Consider the following 23641-nt stretch of genomic DNA (forward strand, 5'->3'; position numbering starts at 1 on the left):
GTTTTAAAGATTAGTTCTTTTTGGAATTGAGTGTTTATTTTTCTTCTCATTCAGAACTTCAAGCTGCAGTTTGTCATCGTAACCTTAAATCCACCCTGAAGAAGAAGTTCCAGCGTGTGTTTGAGGGCATCGCTAAAGCAGGAAACCCAACCCTCCTGAATCAGATCTACACAGAGCTCTACATCACAGAGGGAGGGACTGCAGAGGTCAATGATGAACATGAGGTCAGACAGATTGAAACAGCATCCAGGAAACCAGACAGACCAGAAACAACCATCAGACAAGAAGACATCTTTAAAGCCTCACCTGGAAGAGATGAACCAATCAGAACAGTGCTGACAAAGGGAGTGGCTGGCATTGGGAAAACAGTCTTAACACAGAAATACAGCCTGGACTGGGCTGAAGACAAAGCCAACCAGGACATCCAGTTCATATTTCCATTCACTTTCAGAGAGCTGAATGTGCTGAAAGAGGAAAAGTTCAGCTTGGTGGGACTTGTTCATCACTTCTTTACTGAAACCAAAGAAGCAGGAATCTGCAGCTTTGAAGACTTCCAGGTTGTGTTCATCTTTGATGGTCTGGATGAGTGTCGACTTCCTCTGGACTTCCACAAAACTACAATCCTAACTGACCCTAGAAAGTCCACCTCAGTGGATGTGCTGCTGATAAACCTCATCAGGGGGAAACTGCTTCCCTCTGCTCGCCTCTGGATAACCACACGACCTGCAGCAGCCAATCAGATCCCTCCTGACTGTGTTGGCATGGTGACAGAGGTCAGAGGGTTCACTGACCCACAGAAGGAGGAGTACTTCAGGAAGAGATTCAGAGATGAGGAGCAGGCCAGCAGGATCATCTCCCACATCAAGACATCACGAAGCCTCCACATCATGTGCCACATCCCAGTCTTCTGCTGGATCACTGCTACAGTTCTGGAGGATGTGCTGGAAACCAGAGAGGGAGGACAGCTGCCCAAGACCCTGACTGAGATGTACATCCACTTCCTGGTGGTTCAGGCCAAAGTGAAGAAGGTCAAGTATGATGGAGGAGCTGAGACAGATCCACACTGGAGTCCAGAGAGCAGGAAGATGATGGAGTCTCTGGGAAAACTGGCTTTTGATCAGCTGCAGAAAGGAAACCTGATCTTCTATGAATCAGACCTGAAAGAGTGTGGCATCGATATCAGAGCAGCCTCAGTGTACTCAGGAGTGTTCACACAGATCTTTAAAGAGGAGAGAGGACTGTACCAGGACAAGGTGTTCTGCTTCATCCATCTGAGTGTTCAGGAGTTTCTGGCTGCTCTTCATGTCCATCTGACCTTCAGCAACCCTGGAAAAAATCTTCTTGAACAGAAACAAATAACCTCCAAGAGTTTTAGCTTTTTAAACCAAAAAGAATCTCTTCACCAGAGTGCTGTGAACAAGGCCTTACAGAGTCCAAATGGACACCTGGACTTGTTCCTCCGCTTCCTCCTGGGTCTTTCACTGCAGACCAATCAGACTCTCCTACGAGGTCTGCTGACACAGACAGGAAGTAGCTCACAGACCAATCAGGAAACAGTCCAGTACATCAAGAAGAAGCTCAGTGAGAATCTGTCTGCAGAGAAAAGCATCAATCTGATCCACTGTCTGAATGAACTGGATGATCGTTCTCTAGTGGAGGAGATCCAACAGTCCCTGAGATCAGGAAGTCTCTCCACAGGTAAACTGTCTCCTGCTCAGTGGTCAGCTCTGGTCTTCATCTTACTGTCATCAGAAGAAGATCTGGATGTGTTTGACCTGAAGAAATACTCTGCTTCAGAGAAGGCTCTTCTGAGGCTGCTGCCAGTGGTCAAAGCCTCCAACAAAGCTCTGTGAGTAAATCTGTGATCATGTTTATTTTTAAAATGTTGATTAAAAGTGGTCATAGATTTCTTCCATGACAGATCCATGTCCTAAAACCATGAGACAGCGTAGTTGTATAGTATAAAAGAAAAAAGGAGAACTTTTGACCACAATATTGTAACTTGAATGAACTTTTGATACAGCCTTTAAACATAAAATTTATGAACAGAATCGGTGACAAAGGGCAGCCCTGGTGGAGCCCATCACCCACCGGACTTATTACTATCCAACGTATTGCCGGCTATGCCAACCAAGCTCTTGCAATGGTTGTAAAAGGATCGAATGGCCATAAAATGTTTCTCAGTTTTATTATTTTCAGTCACATCTGTTTTTGATTATTAACTGAATATTTTAAAATTCAGGCTTTTTATGTTATACAAAACATCATATTTTCTTATGATGTCTTGTATTGATTCTGAAGGAATAGTTTTCATCAGTATCGCAGATACCAGCCTGAATTTTACTTTGTATTGGATCAGAAAGGAAATCAGTGGCATCACACATCACTTACAGCAACTTCAGTACCACTCCATTTTAATAAACTGGGGGGAGGTGCACCAAGATTCAGTATGAGATAAAGAATTATTTTTAACTGTAAGGTTGGAGAAATCTGTTGTTGGAAATTGGAAGAACAGGTCATCTTAAAAATCACTGCATTGTAGTTTTATTCAGGCCCCTTCAATCTGTGATCGCTGTTGCTTTGCATTGTAAATGCTACTATTACAAAAGTCACAAATATTAGTGTATGTGTGTGTTGTTGGGTAATAAACCAAAGGAACATAATCTACCAGCACCTCACTGATTTCTGCTTAAAAACAATAAAAAAGCAATAAAGCTCTGATTTGTTTGGTTGATCTTGTCTCCCTTCCACCTTGATTTCAGACTGAGTGGCTGTAACCTGTCAGACAGAAGCTGTGAAGCTCTGTCCTCAGTCCTGAGCTCCCAGTCCTCCCATCTGACAGAGCTGGACCTGGGTAACAACAACCTGCAGGATTCAGGAGTGAAGCTTCTGTCTGCTGGGATGAAGAGTCAATACTGCAAACTGGAAACGCTGAGGTCAGATCAAGCAATATCGATTTTTTTTTTCATCAATTAACATCATTTAATCAATTTCATTTGGAAAAAATTAACAGTGTTTATGTTTTGTTTTTTTTAATGAATCCATCCAAATCACACTAAACTGCCACATTTGTCTTTTGTAACATGAGGCAATAAGGATTCCAGCATGTCCTGAAACAGTGTTGAAATATTGTAAATGTAGTAGCTCCTCATGGCACCATGAATATACTTTAACACAAGTGTTTCATGTCTTCTTGTCATCCTTTCTTCAGACTGAGTGGCTGTAACCTGTCAGACAGAAGCTGTGAAGCTCTGTCCTCAGTCCTGAGCTCCCAGTCCTCCCATCTGACAGAGCTGGACCTGGGTAACAACAACCTGCAGGATTCAGGAGTGAAGCTTCTGTCTGCTGGGATGAAGAGTCAATACTGCAAACTGGAAACGCTGAGGTCAGATCAAGCAATATCAATTTTTTTTTCATCAATTAACATCATTTAATCAATTTCATTTGGAAAAAATTAACAGTGTTTATGTTTTGTTTTTTTAATGAATCCATCCAAATCACACTAAACTGCCACATTTGTCTTTTGTAACATGAGGCAATAAGGATTCCAGCATGTCCTGAAACAGTGTTGAAATATTGTAAATGTAGTAGCTCCTCATGGCACCATGAATATACTTTAACACAAGTGTTTCATGTCTTCTTGTCATCCTTTCTTCAGACTGAGTGGCTGTAACCTGTCAGAGAGAAGCTGTGAAGCTCTGTCCTCAGTCCTCAGCTCCCAGTCCTCCAGTCTGAGAGAGCTGGACCTGAGTAACTCTGACCTGCAGGATTCAGGAGTGAAGCTTCTGTCCGCTGGACTAAAGAGTTCACAGTGTGCAGTGGAAACTCTCAGGTCAGGATTCAAACTTTTCCACAGATGATCATTTGAAATGTGACTTATATTATTGTATAAACAGGTAACCTTTATACAGCTGTCAAGTGAACTTTTATTTACATTTGAGTGGATAATTGGACTCCGAATTACTTTCAAAAGTAATTGGCGACTACCGATTGGTTTGCTGTTAGTTTTTTATTCACAGTACTTACTTAATTTTAAAGGCTGATTTCTCAAAATGAGATGTTTATCTTTTCTTCTACAACACTTGGAGCCACCAAATCTTCTTGCTTCATTTATTCATTACAGTTTGATTTAAAGAATATTAGACTCGTAACATAATAAATACATTTATTTCACTTCTTCTTGAGAGAAAGAAAGGGATGACTGGGTGAGCTCCAGTGGTTCATCCCAGCAGAGAGAGCGGCACACTGGGCTGCAAATGATCACAGTAGTAATAGCCATAGTTTGATAAAACAGGCATTCTTACCCTGTAGATAATACAGGGTTCTGGTGCCGATGTGGGGGAGGGGAGTCGCCCGGTACTAACTACATACTGAAGTGTCTTGTGTTCCAAGAACACAACGACCAAGACAGAGAGATCCTACTGGCAACCTTCTGGTTACAAGATGAGCTTCCCAACCCCCAGAACCGCGGTCTTATCCTCCAGTTCTGTGTTGATGATAATCACATAATAGGAGAGCAGCTGGGCATCCAGTGGAAGTGTGATGGAAATCAAAATCCTGAATTGGATTCGGTGCGGTTGCGTTACTATTTTTCAACAACCAATCTTATATCAGCTGCATGGAAGTAGCTATAAGTAATCTGGGCGCTACAGCTTTAACCCTTTAAGACTTACCATAGAACCAAGTCCGCCACAGCTTATATTATATTTTTACATGCTGTGGAGCCATTTTTGGGAGCATTTCAAGTTGCTCTACATCAATACAACCATTACAGCCTAAATTTTAATAATATGCATTAATTAAGTGCATAGAAATTACATAAATTGCAAAAAGTGCAATAAACTAAAAAAAATTTGAAAATCGTTTTTGTTTTTTAACATATATTTCTAGTTAGAGAAATTTAACCTTCCTGCCTTCTTGGGACCTTTTTGTGCCACTGCTATGTGTTAAATGGCTGCCATTTCCACTGTGTTCAGTGGAATATAACCAAACTTGCCACAGGATAGTTTTTACCTGTCAATGTTAATATTCCAGTGTGAATTCCTTAAATCAGCCTAAAATGGCTGAGCAGCAGAAATCCCCACACCCATCACCCTGGGGACCATTTTCTGCCCATTGACTTCCATTATAAACGCTATTTTTCAACCCCAAATTATCATCATATGATTTTATTTTTTCTTCTTTTCTTGGATGTCAATGAAGACTCAGGGCCTTGAAGTTTTAATTTTTAAATTGCAAAAAAAATGCAAAAAAAATAATGGCAGGTCAAAATGTATGTTGGTGCCAATCTTTGGTCCATCTAAAGGCCTACTTATAATGACAATCACATATTACTTCAACTGGTTTTTTGTGGAAATATTTAGTTTCGTTTTTTGGTTTTTGGGGCTTATAACACAGGGCGCTCATGTAATAACACTGGGATTTGAAGGGTTAAAACAACGAAAATATAATTAAAACTTTACATGAATATTTCAGGGAGAAGTAGTTTTACAAGGTTGGCTAATTTAAAGTGGAATAAAATATGGATATATGGTCTTTTTATGGCGTGGCTGAGAATGGTCCCTAGGGTGATGGGTGTGAGTTTTTTAAAGGATGGCAGGAGGGTTAAGAGGCTTATCCCTCAAAACTGTAAATGCAAAAAAGTTGCACAAAATAGTTTCCCACCACATGAAATTTATTTTGAGTGTCTTCATAGTTTTATTTTTGAAATACACTAATTTCTATACACTGCAGGAAAAACGAAAATAAATATTATAGTGCAAATTTGCAAAAAAGCAGCATATGCATCAAAATAAACTATTTCCAGCAGTGCAATATGAGTCCTAAGCATCCCAGAAACAACACAGAAAGTCAGAAAGTCAAACATAACTTTAAAAAACACTAGTATAGGGTTATGAGGCCATGATGGTAAAAAATACATTTCTGCAAAAATGACATCACTTCCGGTTTTGGGCAGGTCATGGCGGATATGCGATAGTTCACGCTGATGTCAATTCCAAAGTAGGAAGTGTTACAAACAGCTGATCGGATCGGCAAAGCGTGTTTCTGGAATATTATGTTACGCAAAACAGAGTGTGCCCACTCTGACCGGCTTTAAAGGGTTAAGCAGCTGCATGCACTCCCGCGGACAGCGATCACTTTCTGGCAGACGATCACTTTTTGGCACAACACCTGGAGCTAAGGGGGCAAAACAATCGCATGAGTGCTGCTGTTTGGCTGAGGAAGAATAAAGTATTCATGGTAAGCCAATCACATGACCACTTCAAGATTACAAAGCAACAAGGTGACATATACCAGTTTTTAAATTGTGTTGATAGGTCACATAAAACCAGAGTCATGATAAACAATATATACGCAGCGTTTTTTTCCTCAATAGTTTCGTCACTTTTACTGTCTAAGGACAGCACAGCAAGCACTCTCTGCTTATGAGCAAAAAAAACCCAAATCATCCCTTTCCTGTTGGTGGAAAAATGAACCATGTCGACCAATCAAAAAAATGATATAGCAACATGACATTTGGTTGTTTAGGAAGAGGGGGAAGTTTTAGGAGTGACGGTGTGAGATGTGAGAGATTTGTGACGTTTAGCGTATTTGGAGTGTGTGCATAGTATGTTGTGTTGTGTAGTTAGTGTGTAGGGGAAAAAAGAACAAAAAAAGTTAGTGTGTAGTGTAGTGGATAGTTTTATGTTGTCTGTCAGAACAATGAGGCAATTGCTGAATGTTAAGTGCCCTGAGGCGACTGTTGTGATTTGGCACTATATAAATAGAGTTGAATTGAATGGAATTGTTACAGGTGCTGCCACAAAACCAGCAAATGCAGATTACAGTGTAAACGGTGTCTCCAGGTAGAAACAGCAGTGATACACCTGCTGCTGTCAGACCTGCAGGTATCAGGCTGTGATGTTCTCCTTTATGGTGGACAGAAATTATTTTTTTGGAGTGGCACAAATAATTTGTGGCATCTTATTTAATGCAGAACAGCTGATTGTTCTGTAAATAGTTTGAAATAGTTATTTTTAAAAAATCAAGGTAAAAGGTAAATTGTTACAAATAACAAAATGGTTGTTTGCAAACCTTGTGTATAGGATTTTAAGGGTGTTCGTCTTGTAACCGGAAGGTTGCCGGTTCGAGCCCCGGCTCGGACAGTCTCGGTCATTGTGTCTTTGGGCAAGACACTTCACCTAGCGCCTACTGGTGATGGCCAGAGGGGCCGATGGTGCGATATGGCAGCCTCGCTTCTGTCAGTCTGCCCCAGGGCAGCTGTGGCTACAACTGTAGTTGCCTCCACCAGTGTGTGAATGTGAGAGTGAATGAATAGTGGCATTGTAAAGCACTTTAAGGCCCGAAAAGCGCTATATAAATGCAATCCATTATTATTATTATTATTATTATTATTATTAAAATATTATTAAAATATTAAAATTATTAGATTTCAAGTTAATGATTTATTAAACATGTTTGTGGTTGTAACAGTAAAAAATATAACTTTTTCTACTCATATTGTTTTTTGTCTGATTTTAGGTCAATTGTGTTAATACAGTATGTCAAAATGAAAACATAACTGTAAATTCAGACACGTGAGGTTGTGCTGAAAAGAATGATACCAAACAGGCAAAGTAAATAGTTTTTAAAGGTGGAATATAGAGGTCAAATCAAAAGTAGTTAAAAATGGCCAATTATACCCTGGACCCCAGAGGGTTGAACATTTTTTTTAAAGTAACGCAATAGTTACTTTTCAAGTAATTAATTACTTTTAGTAACTGACTTACAATATTTTAACTCTAAGTAACTACGTAGAGTTAACTATAGTTAGTAGTATAGTTACTAGAGATGGCACGATACCACTTTTTTATGTCCGATACCGATACCGATATCATAAATTTGGATATCTGCCGATACCGATATGAATCCGATATAGTGTTTTTTAATCAACAAAACAGTTTTTTTAAATATCTTGCTGCATTTTGTATAAGTTCATACTCAAGTTTAAAACAACAACTACACTAAAGCTATTCTGTTATACCTGTATGCAAAAAAAAATATTTCATAGTTCAGCAATACTGATCAATCTAATAAACTTAAACCTACACCATCCTCCCTATTCTGATATTTTAAAGAGTACTTAGCATAAATATTAAGCAACCTAACTAATAGGGTTCCAACTCCCAGCAACAACAAAAATAAATAAATAAAAAATAGGGAACCACCCCTCACGCTCCACCTCATGATGCTTAATCGACGTAATCAACCTTAATTTGATGCAGTGTGAAAAAAAATGCACAGAAATCAATTATTTTTCAAGAAATATTAAATAGATTCAACATCTTTCTTCAACAAAATTGCAGACTGCACAGATGGTACCTTCCCAAAGGAAAAAGTACTATAGCTTACTAGGGTATATATATTAGACTTAATAGTCACTATATACAGTAATTGACTTCTATTCATTTTACATCAAATTAAAACTTTGGGTGTCAGATAATTATTTATTAAAAGCTCGACATTTTAAATGAGAATAAGAAAGAAAAGTATGTCTTTGTGCCCCCTTTTCCCTGTTAATGCCCTATCGGCCCCCCTGACTAAACTTTGCTAGATCCGGCCCTGCACAGTTACCAGCGTCAGCTACATAGAAAAAGATCCTGGAGTAGAAAGTAATATTAAATAAATTCTAACAACAGCTGATCAAGCTTAAACGTGCTGCTGTTGTTCAGCCGCTGGTTTCCTCTTTCTGGTGCAAAGTGGACCAAAAACAAACAAGAGAGACGGACTCGCGACAGAAAAGCCGATCAGCTGATCATTAAGCAGTTTCATGATTGAAGTAGCAGCAAGAAGAGGCAGTCGTTTGTTAAGCTTAACGCAGGAATGCTTTACAAACATTCAGAGATGGACTTACACACTTGCTTTACTTCTCTCGGGATAACTTTGTCGGAGATGAAATGCCGGGTTGCTAGCGAAGCTCCAAATGCTATCCAGACCACCGACAGGTCCCGCATGCCACAGCCGCTCTATCACGTGATGCATACTGCTCCGACGTGCTAACGTTCTGAGGTGAGTTACGGCGCGTTGCAAGTTTTGTGAGGTGCTTTCGTGATATTTAATGGATCGGATTACATTTTTTATTTTTCTCCGATATCCGATCCAGTAATTTAGGTCAGTATCGGACCGATACCGATACGTAATATCGGATCGGTCCATCTCTAATAGTTACTAGTTACTTCTTGGTAACTACTAACTATAATTACTTGTTCAAAGTCACTTGCCCAACACTGATCCCAAACCATCTCCACTGGGTTTAGGTCAGGTGACTGTATCCTCACTACAGACCGAATAAATCACCTGAATTTGGAAGTCTGCCTCCGTGTTCTTTAACCGGAGCACACCCACCGTACCTGGCCACTCTAAATCAGCTAAACTCCTGGAGACAACACTTTGTCCATTTTATTTAGACACAGCGGCACCTCTGAAGCAAAGTGTTGTCCATTCTTCAAATTTCTATCCCTGGATAAATGAAAATACTCAAAATTTCAAGAGATATTCTGTCAAGTTAGAACGTTTATGGAAGGCTTCCAAGCTTGAGGTTCATCGAGTACATCTCAAGGAATCAATATCCTCACTTAACAACATGATAAAAAAGCTGGAACTGAATAGTTTTCAAATCTAATGGCTTCAGAAAAGAACCAAAGTATTGTTTGATACAATTATGAAAATTGTCTCTCCTGATATTCCTCGTGTACCAGTCTATACTAAATCTGATTGTAATGAATCATTGAACGAACGTGGAAAAAACAGTTGCAGAACAACTTAACGACTTTCTGGAGAAAAACAGTGTTCTGGACATTTTCCAGTCTGGTTTCTGTAAACTGTCCTCCACTGAGATGGCTTAACTTAAAGTGTGTGGTGACATTCTGATGGCAGCAGACTCTGGAGAGTGCACTGAGTTGGATGTCTCCTCTGCTTTTGATACTGTTGATCACAGCATCATGATAAATAGGCTGAAGGACTTGTTCAGGATTACTGGTGTTGCTTTAAAATGGTTTGTCGTATCTACTGTATCTGAGAGATCTTTGACTGTCTGTATGAATCATGTGTTGTCTGAAACATCCGTTCTGCCTTCTGGGGTACCTCAAGGATCTGTTTTAGGCCCGATTCTCTTTTTGGTTTATATACGTCCTCTAGGCCACAGGTGACAAACGCCAGGCCTCGAGGGCTGGTGTCCTGCAGTTTTTAGATGTTTCCTTGATCCATCACATCTGATTTAAATGGTTAAATTCCTCCTCAACACGTCCTGAGGTTCTCCAGAGGCCTGGTAATGAATTTGATTCAGGTGTGCTGACCCAGGGTTAGACCTAAAACCTGCAGGACACCGGCCCTTGAGGCCTGGAGTTCCCCACCCCTGCTCTAGGCCAAATTATCAGATATTACAATAATATTTCTTATCATCTCTACGCTGATGACATTCAGACATTAAGTTATACTGTTCTTTCAAAGATTCTCAGTTTGATACATTTTCTTGTTTAAATAATTGTCTTTCAGGAATCAAATAATTGTGAAACTTCAACTTTCTCCAGTTTAATACGGATAAAACAGAAACTTTGATCATTGCTCCTGATCACATGTCTTCAGAAATTAGGCAGCAGATCAGTTTTTAGGTCCTTCCATTAAATCGAGTCTCAGAAACTTAGGTGTTATTTTCGACAGTTCAATGTTGCTTGAGAAACTCTCTAAACAACTGTTTCAAAACTGTTTTTATCATCCAAGAAACATTTCTAAACTCAGACTGGTGTCAAAGGCAGAACTTGAGATGATTCTTCATGCTTTTATCTCTACTCACTTGGAGTATTGTAATGGTCTTTTTACTTGTCTCAACAAATCAGCTCTGGAGCTTCACACTGTACAGAATGCTGCGGCGAGACTTTTAACTGGCACAAACAAGAGGTCACACATTACTCCAGTTTTGGCTTCTCTTCATTGGTTGCCACTAAATTTTAGGGTTCATTTTAACATTATACTCATAACTTTTAGAGCTGTACATGGTGAAGCTCCTCAGTGCATCTCTGACCTGTTGAAACCTCATGCTTCATACCGAGCACTTAGGTCTTTAGGTCAGAGGTCACTATTGGTCCCACAGACTCGGTTCAACACACGTGGGGATCGAGCTTTTCAGGCACCGAGGCTGTGGAACTCCCTGCTGTTATCTTTATGCTGTCTAGACTCCACTGACTCTTTGAAAAAGCAGATGAAGACATTTCTATACAAACGAGATTATGTGCTATATAAATATATTCTACTTACTTACTTGAATAATAGTTCATTTATGAATATTTTTTTATTAAAATATTTATTTTCTTTACTTTATCACCCAATTAAATTATAATTCTGTAAATAAGGGTGATAGTGTGGCCTGTGTAGGTTGTCTTCAGGTTCTCTGCTTCCTCCCACAGTCCAAAAACATGCATGCTGGGTTAACTGGAGTGATTGTGAGCATAAATGCATAAGTGTTTACCTGGCTACATCACCGTGGTTACTGATGCTGAACCTATAACCTGGTCTGGATCAGGTTATATTCAGAGTGTGTGTTTTAAAATTGACTGAAGTGCCTCGTTTTCACTGAGCCTTTCATTTACAGAAAGCTTTAAGTGTGATATAGATTCAGTCATATCTGACTAATGTCAGTGAGTGAGGCCGAGCTGTAAAGTCACATTTCTGCTAATTAGCACACCAGCTAACTAGCACACCGGCTATCTAGCAAACCAGCTAAGTAGCAGACCAGCTAACTAGCGAACCGGCTAACTAGCACACTGGCTAACTAGTACACCAGCCGACTAGCGAACCGGCTAACTAGCATACCAGCTAACTAGCACACCAGCTGACTAGCGAACCGGCTAAATAGCACACCGGCTAACTAGCACACCAGCTAACTAGCAGACCAGCTAACTGCAGCCACAGGCTGAAGGACGATTAAATGTAGTGGAGATATCAGGGATTACACTGGTGTGTCCGATTCACTCTTTAGCACTCCAGTCACTCTGGTGTGTCAGCCAGAGCACCACTGAAGGCCCAGCGTGTGGAATAAGGAGCTTAAGGTTTGGTTTGAGGCACTTTATTCTTTCACTGATTGATTCTTGTGGCTGTGATCACGTGTGTGGTTTCTTACAAAAAGGAAGTACACAATACAAATACATGACAAATAAGATGAATAGATAAGATACATATCCAGTTATATGCATACGTCAGTATAGCTAACATAACCATATATAAGGTCAAAGATCACAGTACTATAATGCAGTAATGTTAAACACAAAGGTGTATATCTACATAAATCTATCCTATCAGTGATCAGAGTACTGTAGTATACTTCTACTACTTACACTATACAAACTAAACTGCATTAGTGTGACTTTAAGTTACCATCAGTACAGACGAACTGATGGTAGTTGGACAAAATAAAGGCTTTGCAATTATTGTGAAGGGCTTCCGGTTAAAGTAAGATCAGCTGATTACCTCATAACAAATTGTTTGCTATAGAATGCAGCTCCCAGTCTTCATTAATATCATGTACTATAACTCCCAGGTCTACAGAGAGACCAACAGCTGGTGCACGTTGTAACGCTGTGGCTGTCGTAGTCTCTCCTTTTTCTACAGCTCATGTGTTCTTCTTGTGATGGTGCGTCTTGAGGGAGGCTCATACATGCCGTCATTTGTTGATCCTAAGAACGTTCCTCAGACCGACTTCTTCAACAACACTAATTGGCCTGAAGTTTGTAGCTACTCACTTCACTGTGGCGTCTGTTAGCTTGTCTTTCTTTGGTTTATCTTGACTCCTCCCACTAGCTGAATCTACGTAGTCTGCCCAAGCCTCCCACCTCTGTTTGTTTGGGTGGTTTGTTTGCTGCCATCAACAGCGTGTAATGCATTTAAATGATACTTCAGACTTGAAGTACTCCGACGATAAAAAACTCAACTTTGCTTAAAAATAACTTTAGTTGTATCAACACTGCCCTCTGGAATAATTAGACTTTGGTGACAAACTGATGTGATCTCCATGTTTCCTTTGTTGGACTGTGGGCGAGTGTCAGAACTGAATGTACTGAGTAACATGTGGAGTTTAAATATGTGTCAGTTCCAGTTTTAGAGCTCTAAAGTGCAGCTATCATGTTAGGAATATGTTAGGAATAGACAGGAACACTGAGCACACTGAGGTCAAATCTTTATTTATCCAGTTCATCTGTAGGCTGAGCTCAGTCCATCCATTTAGTGAAATGATGTTTAAAGGTCTCCTTGTTCTGTGAGCGTGCACAGATCCTGAAGCAGAAAGCCTGGGTTAACAGAGAAATGATCATCACTGTGATGATGCTCACCATCTCTGACTGGGATTTGAGGTTTTGTCAAAGCAGCAAAGAAAGCCTGGCTATGTTGGACTGGGTGTGGAAGCAGCTCCCAGTTTGAGTTCAGGAGACAGACACCCTCTCTACTTTGACGATCAGCTTCAAACTTTCCTTTTTGATAAAACTTATAGTTAGAGCTGGATCAGGTGACCCTGAACCATCACTTAGTTATGCTGCTATAGAGATGGATAACAGATGGATTGTTGTTTTGTGTGTCTGCAGTCTGTCAGGCTGTCTGATCACAGAGGAAGGCTGTACTTCTCTGGCCTCAGCTCTGACCTCCAACCCCTCCCATCTGAGAGAGCTGGACCTGAGCTACAATCATCCAGGTGACTCAGGAATGAAGCTTCTGTCGGCTGGACTGAAGGATCCAGGCTGGAGACTGGACACTCTCAGGTATGGAGAGAATGTCTGATATAGGAGGAAGAGCTGGAATCATTTCCTGTGTCTTTCACTCACTTCCTGTTTGTTTCCTGCAGATGAGACATGAACAATCACACATGCAGGAATATTTTCAGGGACAGACACACTAGTCTAGCTGGATAGTACATGGATATTTATGTAGGGGGTCTTCAAGGAGTCTGTTTGCAGGAACATTAATGATAACTGATAAGTCATGTTGAGAGTTTCATTAAAAGTAGACTTACAGTTAGGTAATATTTGGACAGAGACAACATTTTGTAACTTTAGATACAAGTATCAGCCATGTGTGCGTTTCCCATGCTGTATGTCCACAGTCACAGTGACAGTCAGTGACACTGACAGAAGGATGAAACAAGGCTGTGAATCATTTCAGTCTGTGTGTGTGACAAAGAGGCAGACAGGAGCAGCTAACATTTGGAAATGGAAGCTTACTGGAAACACTACATTCACGGCTGAATTCACAATAGATTTGTTCTCAAGTGCACATTTAGCAGCTAATGCTAATACTGTTTTCCCTTTGCTTTCTACAGCAGCTATTGCTAAGTAGGCCACTTTGCTCCGCTAAGGATTTGTGTGACCATGATGGAGACTCTGATAAGCTAATGCTGCTAAGCTAATGCTGTTTACGGGCCCTGTTAGAATCAATATTTCATTCTCATTCTGTTGTTTGAGAACAATATTAACGTTTCACATCATTATAACACAAGAGAAAAGGGTATTGGCATTAGCTACTAGTGCTTATTCACCTCAAATTACCTTTAGCTGCTAATGGCAGCCTACTTAGCATTAACTCCTCACTAATATAATGCTAATTTACATCAAATTAGCATTAACTGCTCATATTGTTATAAGGAAAGAGAAAACGGTATTAGCATTTGCTGCTAATAATTATTCACCCCTAATTAGAATAAGCCGCTAAAAGCAGCCAACTTAGCATTAATTCCTCACTTTGTTGTTACCCAACGGAAAAGAGTATTAGTATTAGCTACTATCATTTTTAATAAGTAAGAGAAAACAGTATTAGCAGTAGCGCATAATGCTAATTCACGTCAACGTAGTATTAGTTAATAATGGCAGCCTACTTAGCATTAACTGCTCACTAATATAATGCTAATTCGCATCAAATTAGCATTAGCTGCTCAAGTTGTTATAAGGAAAAAGAGAAAACGGTATTAGTATTAGCTGCTAATAATTATTCACCCCTAATTAGAGTTAGCCCCTAATGGCAGTCTACTTAGCATTAACTCCTGACATTGTTATAATGCAGGGGAAAAGAGTTACCATTATCGGATAATGCTAATTCTCATCAAATTAGCATTAGTTAATAACGGTAGACTTCATATCATTAGCTGCTGTCATTCTTACAAAGCAAACAGTATGAGCATTAGCTGTTAATCCTTTTTCATCTAAAATTAGAATTAGCCACTAATGGCGTATTGTTAAAAAGTAAGAAAAAACATTGTTAGCATAAGCGGATAATGCTAATTCATCTCAAATTAGTATTAGCTAATAATGGCACCTGCTTAGCATTAGCTGGTCACATTGTTATAAGGCAAGAAAATATGGTATTAGCATTAGCTGCCAATTTCTATTTACCTAAAATTAGCATTAGCCACTAATGGTAGCCTATAGCAAAAACTTCTTAATGCTAAATGAAGTTAATTAATGCTAAGTAGGTTTAACTGAAATTAAAGTAGTGTTAGCATTAGCTGCTGATATTGTTAAAAGGTAAGATAAAACATTGCTAGCAGCAGCGGATAATGCTAACACACATAATAATTAGCATTACCTAATAATGGCAGCCTTCTTAGCATTAGCTGCTCATATTGTTATAATGCAAGGGAAAAGAGTTGGCAAAAACAGTGTTAGCATTAGTGGATAATGCTAATTCACCTAAATTAGCATTAGCTAATAATGGCTACGTACTTAGCATTACCTACTAATATTGATATAAAGCAAGAAAATATGGTATTAGCATTAGCTTCTAATGCTTTCTCATCTAAAATTAGAATTAGCCACTAATGGCATCCTATTTAGCATTAACTCTTCACATCGCAAGGGAAAAATTAGAATTCAATAAAAAAAAAAGTGTTCACATTAGCTACTTGTATTGTTAAAAAGTAAGAAAAAACATTGTTAGCATAAGGGGATAATGCTAATTCACCTCAAATTAGTATTAGCTAATAATGGCAACCTACATAGCATTAGCTGGTCACATTGTTATAAAGCAAGAAAATATGGTATTAGCATTATCTGCCAATTCCTATTCACCTAAAATTAGCATTACCTGCTAATGGCAGTCTACTTAGCATTAACTCCTCACTAATGTGATGCTAATTCACATTAAATTAGCTTTAGCATTAGCTGCTAGCATCAGCTTACCTAGCACTAGCTGCTCACATTGTTAAAAGGGAAGAGAATACGATATTAGCATTAGCTGGTAATATTTATTCACCCCTAATTAGAATTAGCCACTAATGGCAGCATACTTAGCGTTAACTCCTCACATCGTTGTAATGCAAATGAGGCTAACTTGCATTAAATTAGACTGCTGTTATTAGCTAATGCTATTTAGCAGTAGCTGCTCACATTGTTATAAAGCAAAGGAAAACGATATGAGCATTAGGTTCTAATGCGTATTTGCCTTAAATTAGACGTAGGTGCTAGTGGCAGCCTACTTAGCATTAGCAGCTCAGATGTTATAATGCTAGGAAAAAGAGTGTTAGCATTAGCCGTTCACATTGTTATAAAGTTAAGGGAAATAGTGTTAGCATTAGCTACTCACATTTTTAAAAAAAGTAAGTGTTAGCATTAGTGCATAATGCTAATTCATGTCAAATTAGCATTAGTTAATAACGGCAGCCTATTTAGCATTAGCAGATAATGTTGACCTTGGCCCACTGGAAAAGTTAAGAACTAAAGATTTAGGAGTGTTTCTCGATAGCTCTTTCTCGTTTGAGAAACAAATGAATTCTGTTATTAAAACCAGCTGTAAGGTTTATAGTGTTGATTGTCATTTATGCTTAGAAATATTTACTCATATATGCTTAGAGTTGTATAATCGATTGCATGATGATAGAGGTTTGATCCTTAGTAGTCTGTAAAGACTCTGTGTGCCTTCCAGAGTGCTCTGGCATGCACACACCACTTGGGGCCATGAGAGAGGTCGTACCCTCTCTTACTGATTTATGGTGTAGGACAGGGGTCTCAAACTCAATTTAGCTGGGGGCCGCTGCAGGCAGAGTCTGGGTGAGGCTGGGCCGCATTAGGTTTTCCACAGGAAAGGCATGGTTAAAAAATTCCAATCTTCTCAAATCTCTTTATTTTTATTTTTTAACACAAAATATGAAAAATGAATAAACAAATTAAGAATTAATAAGAAAAAAAATCAATCTGTAATACATAAATAAAATAATAATAAGATATTTTTAGTCAGTGAACTTGTGTGTATCTTTCAGTCTTCTATATCTGCTGTATTTAGATTGAAATGTCTGTATTAACAGTTCTATAACCTTCTTCTGAACATGAATGGAACACTGTAGAAAATGAACTGTTCTTCTGAACATGGCTTCTCTTGCCTACTCCTTGCTGCTAGAGACCTGGCAGCGTTTCCTCTCGCATAGCCGAGCCAGATTTGGCCTGAGGGAGGAAGCAGTTGCGGCCCTCAGTATGTCTTGAAGATGATCATCCGTAAGTCTGGACCTGTACTTGGACTTATTGAAGTTCAAAGTGGAGAAGAGCTTTTGGCACAAGTATGTGCTACCAAAAAGGCACATGGTCCGCTTGAACATTCGGGAAAGCCGAGGGAAACTAGGGCTCAAGTCTCTCAAAAATTGTCCAAGCTTGTCTGCTTTTCCACTCACCTCCCTGAACTTTGCTTTGAGTTCAGAGTTGCACTGCAGCTCAATGAGCTCCATTTGAAGCACAGAAGGGGCATCTTGCACATCAAAGGAGAAGGGGTCCGCAAAAATGTGAAAGGTGGCTCTGTGTGTCTTGAAGTCAGCAAATCTGTGATCAAATTCCTCCTGTAGCCTCAAAATGACATCAACATACTCGTCAGCACTGAATGGTGTGCCTGCATCCACGAGAGCCTTGCATGCTGGGAAATGGCAAAGGTTTGTCTGAGAGAGCTGAGCTTTCCAGAGCGCCAGTTTTGTGGAGAATGCTCTCACGTTGTCATAGGCAGCACTGACAAGTTGCCCCTGGCCTTGTAACGTCTTGTTCAGTACATTAAGCTCATGTGTCATATCAACAAGAAAAGCTGAGTCCATGAGCCATTTTGGGATCAGTTAGCACAGGAACACTAACTCCATCCTTCTCCATGAAGGCTTCACTTCTGCTCTCAACTCAAAAAGTCTCTTTAATACATTTCCCCTGCTGAGCCAACGTACCTCAGTGAAGTCGAGCACATCCCCATATTCTGACTCCATTTCCTCTAGAAAAGCACAGAACCTTCGGTGCTTTAAGCCCCTGGATCTGATTTGGTTGATGCATTTCACAACAATAGACATCACATTGTCAAACTTCAGGCATTTGCTGCAAAGGACCTGCTGATGGATGATGCAGTGCAGAGCAATGGCCTCCTCCACGCCTTCCTCTTCCAGTTTGTTTTGTGCCACCAGTCCATGTTTCCTCCCTGTCATTGATGGCGCTCCATCTGTTGTTATTCCAACAAACCTCTTCCATGGCAAACCAACATTCTCAATGGCATCACACAGCTTGTAAATATCTGCTGAGCGGTGGTCTGGCCATGCATTGGAATTACTGTGAGCAGCTCCTCCATCACTTCAAAACTGTCATCAACACCACGGACATACATTGGGAGCTGGGCAGTGTCGGTGATGTCTGTGGTCTCATCAAGAGCGACTGAGTATACACTGAAACATTTGGCTTTCTCACACAGTTGGTCATAAATGTCACTTGACAGGTCAGAAATGCGATCTGCTGCGGTGTTGGCAGAAAGGCTGATGTTGCTAAACTGACCTTTCTTTCCCGGACAGACTATATTTGCAGCCTGCAATATGCACTTTTAGACAAATGCACCTTCTGTGAATGGCTTCCCTGCTTTAGCAATCATCTCACTAACCACGTGGCTCCGACTGCTGCATTATTCTCTTTGGTTGCTTTCTTGGAGAAATCTTGCTGCCTCAGTAGATCTGTTTTAAGACTGGCAACCCGGTTCGCTCTCTCGTCTCCCTGGTATTTTGCATCCAGCTCAGCATGTCTAGTTGTGTAATGACGTTTCAAATTGTATTCCTTGTGCAGCGCAACTTTCTCTGTGCAAATGAGACAGGTCGGGGTGCCCCTGTGCTCAACAAAGAAATATTGCATTGCCCACTTTTCCTGAAATTGTCGGTGCTCATCACCAACCTTTCTCTTCACTGCAGGCTTTGAAAAAGACATGTTTGGGGCTATGTGACATTTATAATTCTACTTGGTGTCACTGTCGCATTGAAGTTTCAATCAAGCGTTTAGCCGACGGACGGGGAACGTCTCAACGCGTAGAGAACGTCATTTCTGCTTCTTTTTCTTGCAACCGTAGCACGGCGATCGGCAGATAAAAAGCCGGTAGCAGTCTCCTTTGTTTTTACGCTCGATGTTCATGTCTTTCATGACGACACGAACACCGTGGCGTTTGCAGATGGTAGAAAGTGCAGGGATAGCGAGCGCAAAAAAGGCGACTGCTCACGGCGCCGGGCTGTTGTTACAGGAGAAAGAAGCGGAAATGACACCGTGACATATAACAACTAACATCAGCTGTTTCTGATGTTAGTTGTTTTGACTGCTTTTACATTATATTGAAATATATGTAATGTTCATGTTTGCTGCAATGCAAACGGAGTGATGCAAATAAAAACATGGAGCCACAAATTACGGTGCGACCCTATAATTAGTCCGGGTTACCGGGGACTGTTGTTGCCGATGAACAGGTGTCGCTATGTGACTGCAGACTAAATTGGGCTGCATTGAGTTCATGACTTTTCTTTTATCCCGCCGCCTACGCATCACTGTGAGAGTTAATATGAGATCTCTCTCTGTGGAAAAATAACTTTAAATCCCACTGACGTGTGTATAAATCTATATACGTAAGTAAGTAAGTAAAATTTTATTTATATAGCACATTTCTAGATAGAGATCACAAAGTGCTTTACAAGATATAACAGATTAAGAAGACAAAATACAAACAAAGTTAGCAAAAGGCAGTTTTAAAAAGATGTGTTTTTAGCTGTTTTTTAAAAGTAATCAATGAATCAGCGGATCGTAAGTCCTGAGGAAGGGAATTCCACAGTCTGGCGGCCACAGTAGCAAAAGCTCTATCACCCCTAGTTTTCAGTCTCGTATACTGAATGACAAGTAGGCCCTGACTACTCGACCTCAGAGACCTACTAGGGGCATAGGGCTGTAAAAGTTCAATGATATATGGTGGTGCTTGTTGTTGAAGAGCCTTGAAAGTTAAAACCAAAATCTTAAACTGGACTCTAAATTCAACAGGAAGCCAATGTAACTGCATGAGCAACGGTGTTATATGTGAAAATTTAGAAGCTTTCGTCAAAAGTCTTGCTGCAGCATTCTGAACGATCTGCAGACGCTCCAAAGAACCTTTATTTAAACAAGTAAACAGGGAATTGCAATAGTCCAGTCGTGAAGAGATAAAAGCATGAATAACAATCTCCAGTTCGGTATAGGATATAATAGAGCTCAATTTAGAAATATTTCTTAAATGATAAAAGCAAGACCGAACAAGAGATTTAACATGACTATCTAACGTAAGAGCAGGATCAAGGATAATCCCAAAGTTCCTGACAGATGGTTTTACAAACGTTGAAAGAGGACCAAGAGCATTTATTATACTGGGTATATGTCTATCTGGGGCACATAAGAGGACTTCGGTTTTACTGTCATTTAGTTGGAGGAAGTTTTCAGCCATCCAGCCTTTAATGGTTTCCAAGCACACATTTAAAAGCCGCAGCTTAGAAGCCTCTTCCGGTTTAAAAGATATATAGAGTTGGATATCGTCTGCATAACAATGGTAACAAATATCCTCAAAAGGGCTCAAAATGTGCTGAAGAGGGAGTAAATAAACTAAAAACAGTAATGGACCCAGCACAGAGCCTTGTGGCACACCAAAAGACAGGGACGCAGAAGATGATCTATACTTAGAAACTGCCACAGAAGAATATCGTTCAGAGAGATACGAGGAGAACCATTTCAATGCAGTCCCAGAGACACCAACCCAGTGTTTCAGCCTGTTAAGTAAAATATAGTGGTCAACAGTATCAAAGGCCGACGTAAGATCCAACATTAAGAGAACAGAACATTTACCTGCATCGCTTTGTAACAAAATGTCATTAGAAACTCTAAGAAGGGCTGTTTCAGTGGAATGAACTTTACGAAAGCCAGATTGAAATTTGTCGAAAATACTATAATTATCTAAAACTGCTGTAAGCTGCTTAGCCACGATCTTCTCTAGAATCTTAGCAATTAACGGAATTTTTGAGATCGGTCTATAATTGCTAGTGAGAGATGGGTCCAGCATAGGCTTTTTTAACAAGGGATGTATAACAGCAGTTTTAAAATAGGCAGGGACTATGCCCGAGGCCAAGGAGGTATTAATTATAGTAAGAATACAGGGACCAGTAGAGTAAAAGACATTTTTAAATAATGATGCAGGTAAAAAATCAAGAGAGCAAGAGGATAATTTTGTTGCACTAACTATTTTTCCCAGCTCTGGTAGTGAAACAGGTGAAAAACCTTCTAAAACAACAGGCCGAGCTGGCGTGGGAACAGACAGCGCAGACGCTGAAAAAGACAGGTTTTTCCTTATGTTGCTAATTTTTTCTAAAAAGAAAGCAAGAAAAGTTTCACAATCTTCAACAGAAGAAATAATAGCAGCAGGTGGAGCAGGAGTAATAATATTAGTAATAGTATCAAATAAAACTTTAGGATTACCTCTGCTCCTTGCAACCAACTGAGAAAAGTAAGCAGCCCTCGCAACTCTAATAGCATTGTTAAAGGAGGCTAAAAGATCCTTTAAATAGAGGAGATGAACATTTAAGTGAGTTTTCCTCCATAACCGCTCAGCTTTACGACAATTACGTTTTATAAGACGAATGTTGTCATTTAACCAGGGTACAGACTTGGAAACAGGCACAGGTCTCATTTTAATCGGACAGATTTCATCTAAGATCGAAAGACAATGATAATTGAATAGATCTATAGAAAAATCAACATCGTTTTGTGGGGATAATGTTAAATTAAAAACATCAGAGAACTTCTGTGCTGTGGAGGAGTCTAAAGTGCGGGAAATAACTGTCCGATGAACAGGAGACATAGGCTCATAAAAAGACATATTAAAAAAGACACAATAATGGTCAGAAATAAAAATGTCCTTAGAACAGATATAATCAATATTCAGACCCAAAGAAAAAACAAGGTCCAGTGTATGGCCTTTGTTATGTGTGGGGCCAGATACATGTTGGATAAAATGAAAAGAGTCCATGATACTGGTAAAACTCCTAGCAAAGAGGTCGGACTCATCATCAATATGTATATTAAAATCTCCCACAAGAAGCAATTTAGACAACCTCATAGTAGAGGACAGAAAATCACTAAACTCGGCTAAAAACGAGTTGTTTGGGCCAGGAGGGCGATAGACCAACGCACAGTAAAAAGGATCCTTCTTTCCAATTTTGATGAGCTGCAGTTCAAAAGACAGAAAGTGTCCAACTTTCACTGAACGGCAGTTAAAACGGCTCCGATATGCCACCGCGAGGCCTCCTCCACGACCAGATCCTCGAGGCTGGCTAATGACAGAGAAGCCATTTGGGCACATTTCAATAGTAGACGAATAATCCGACCCCCGTTGCCAGGTCTCAGTCAAGAACAGGAAGTCCAGATTTTTAGAAACAATAAAATCGTTAAGCACAAACGATTTATTCGTCAAAGATCGGGCATTAAAGAGCGCCATAGACAGCGGGGTGAAAACATTGTTGTTGGAAGAAGCTAGAGTTTCTCGAATTAAAGGGCGTAAATTCTCGGGATCAGACCCTTCACGTTCATATATTCCACTCACCGAGGGGATGAAAAGCCAGTCGGCAGGAGAGTCTGGATGAACCCTTCTGAGATAACACGGCCTTGGAGAGCCGGGCCCCCTATATCCAAGTAGGGCCTTGGGAGACAGATTCCTCTCCATATAGCTGTCATGTGCGTAGGCAACGGAAAACGCCCGACATCGCTTTCCAATTCGTCCCCGCCGCCAGAGGAGCCTAAGCTTCACCTGGATGCCCGATCTCTTTCCTCTTCTTCTCCGTAGTCTACGGGGAACGCTGAAAGCGCTGGCCGAAGATCCAGTCACAGGCAGAGGGTGGAAGGTACCAAAGGAGTGCGGAGAAAAGTGTGGAGAATGGAAAGTCCCACAAAAGGAAGGAGAAAAAACATCTTTGGCCGTCATTGACGAACGGATGGATAACAGCGTCAGACGATCGTAGACCAAGGCAGCCAGTACATCATTAAAACAGTTAAAAAACAGCAGAGTAGAAAGAAAAAACACGACAATAGAGCGAGACCAACTACACCCGGCAGCGGCGAAGCCAAACACAGGCGCCATCATGCCGGAAGTGACGTACACACATACGTATAATGTCCCGCTGGGCAGCAACTTAAAAAACAACTTTTTTTGAAGTGTTGTGAACGCAGCGCGCTGGGGCGAATGTCGGCGTTTGCCCAATAGAAAGGAGGAAGCCAGCCAGGCACAGGAAAGAAAGAAACACTCCAGGGCAACGCTGCTGGAACTTTGACTCATTGAGAAATGTTTCCCTGCTTGCATCAAGCCC

At 40.3% G+C, this 23641-nt stretch overlaps 2 protein-coding genes across 2 annotated transcripts in view; both read left to right on the top strand.

The window, feature by feature from the left end:
- Positions 1–23641, top strand: part of LOC309704923 (uncharacterized protein) — a 535689-nt gene that overhangs the window by 431179 nt on the left and 80869 nt on the right. The window contains exon 11 of the mRNA XM_082530433.1: positions 55–1849. Coding sequence (XP_082386559.1) covers positions 55–1849 — 1795 coding nt within the window. The remainder of the gene's footprint in view (positions 1–54; positions 1850–23641) is intronic.
- Positions 22918–23641, top strand: part of LOC309705622 (stonustoxin subunit beta-like) — a gene marked incomplete at its 5' end in the record, with an annotated part of 5688 nt that continues 4964 nt past the window's right edge. Inside the window, 2 exons of the mRNA XM_082531534.1 lie at positions 22918–22970; positions 23122–23292. Of these exons, the coding sequence (XP_082387660.1) occupies positions 22918–22970; positions 23122–23292 (224 nt within the window). The remainder of the gene's footprint in view (positions 22971–23121; positions 23293–23641) is intronic.

This window comes from Aulonocara stuartgranti (genome assembly GCF_965226115.1).
Source record: "Aulonocara stuartgranti genome assembly, chromosome: 4".
Lineage (NCBI taxonomy): Eukaryota > Metazoa > Chordata > Actinopteri > Cichliformes > Cichlidae > Aulonocara > Aulonocara stuartgranti.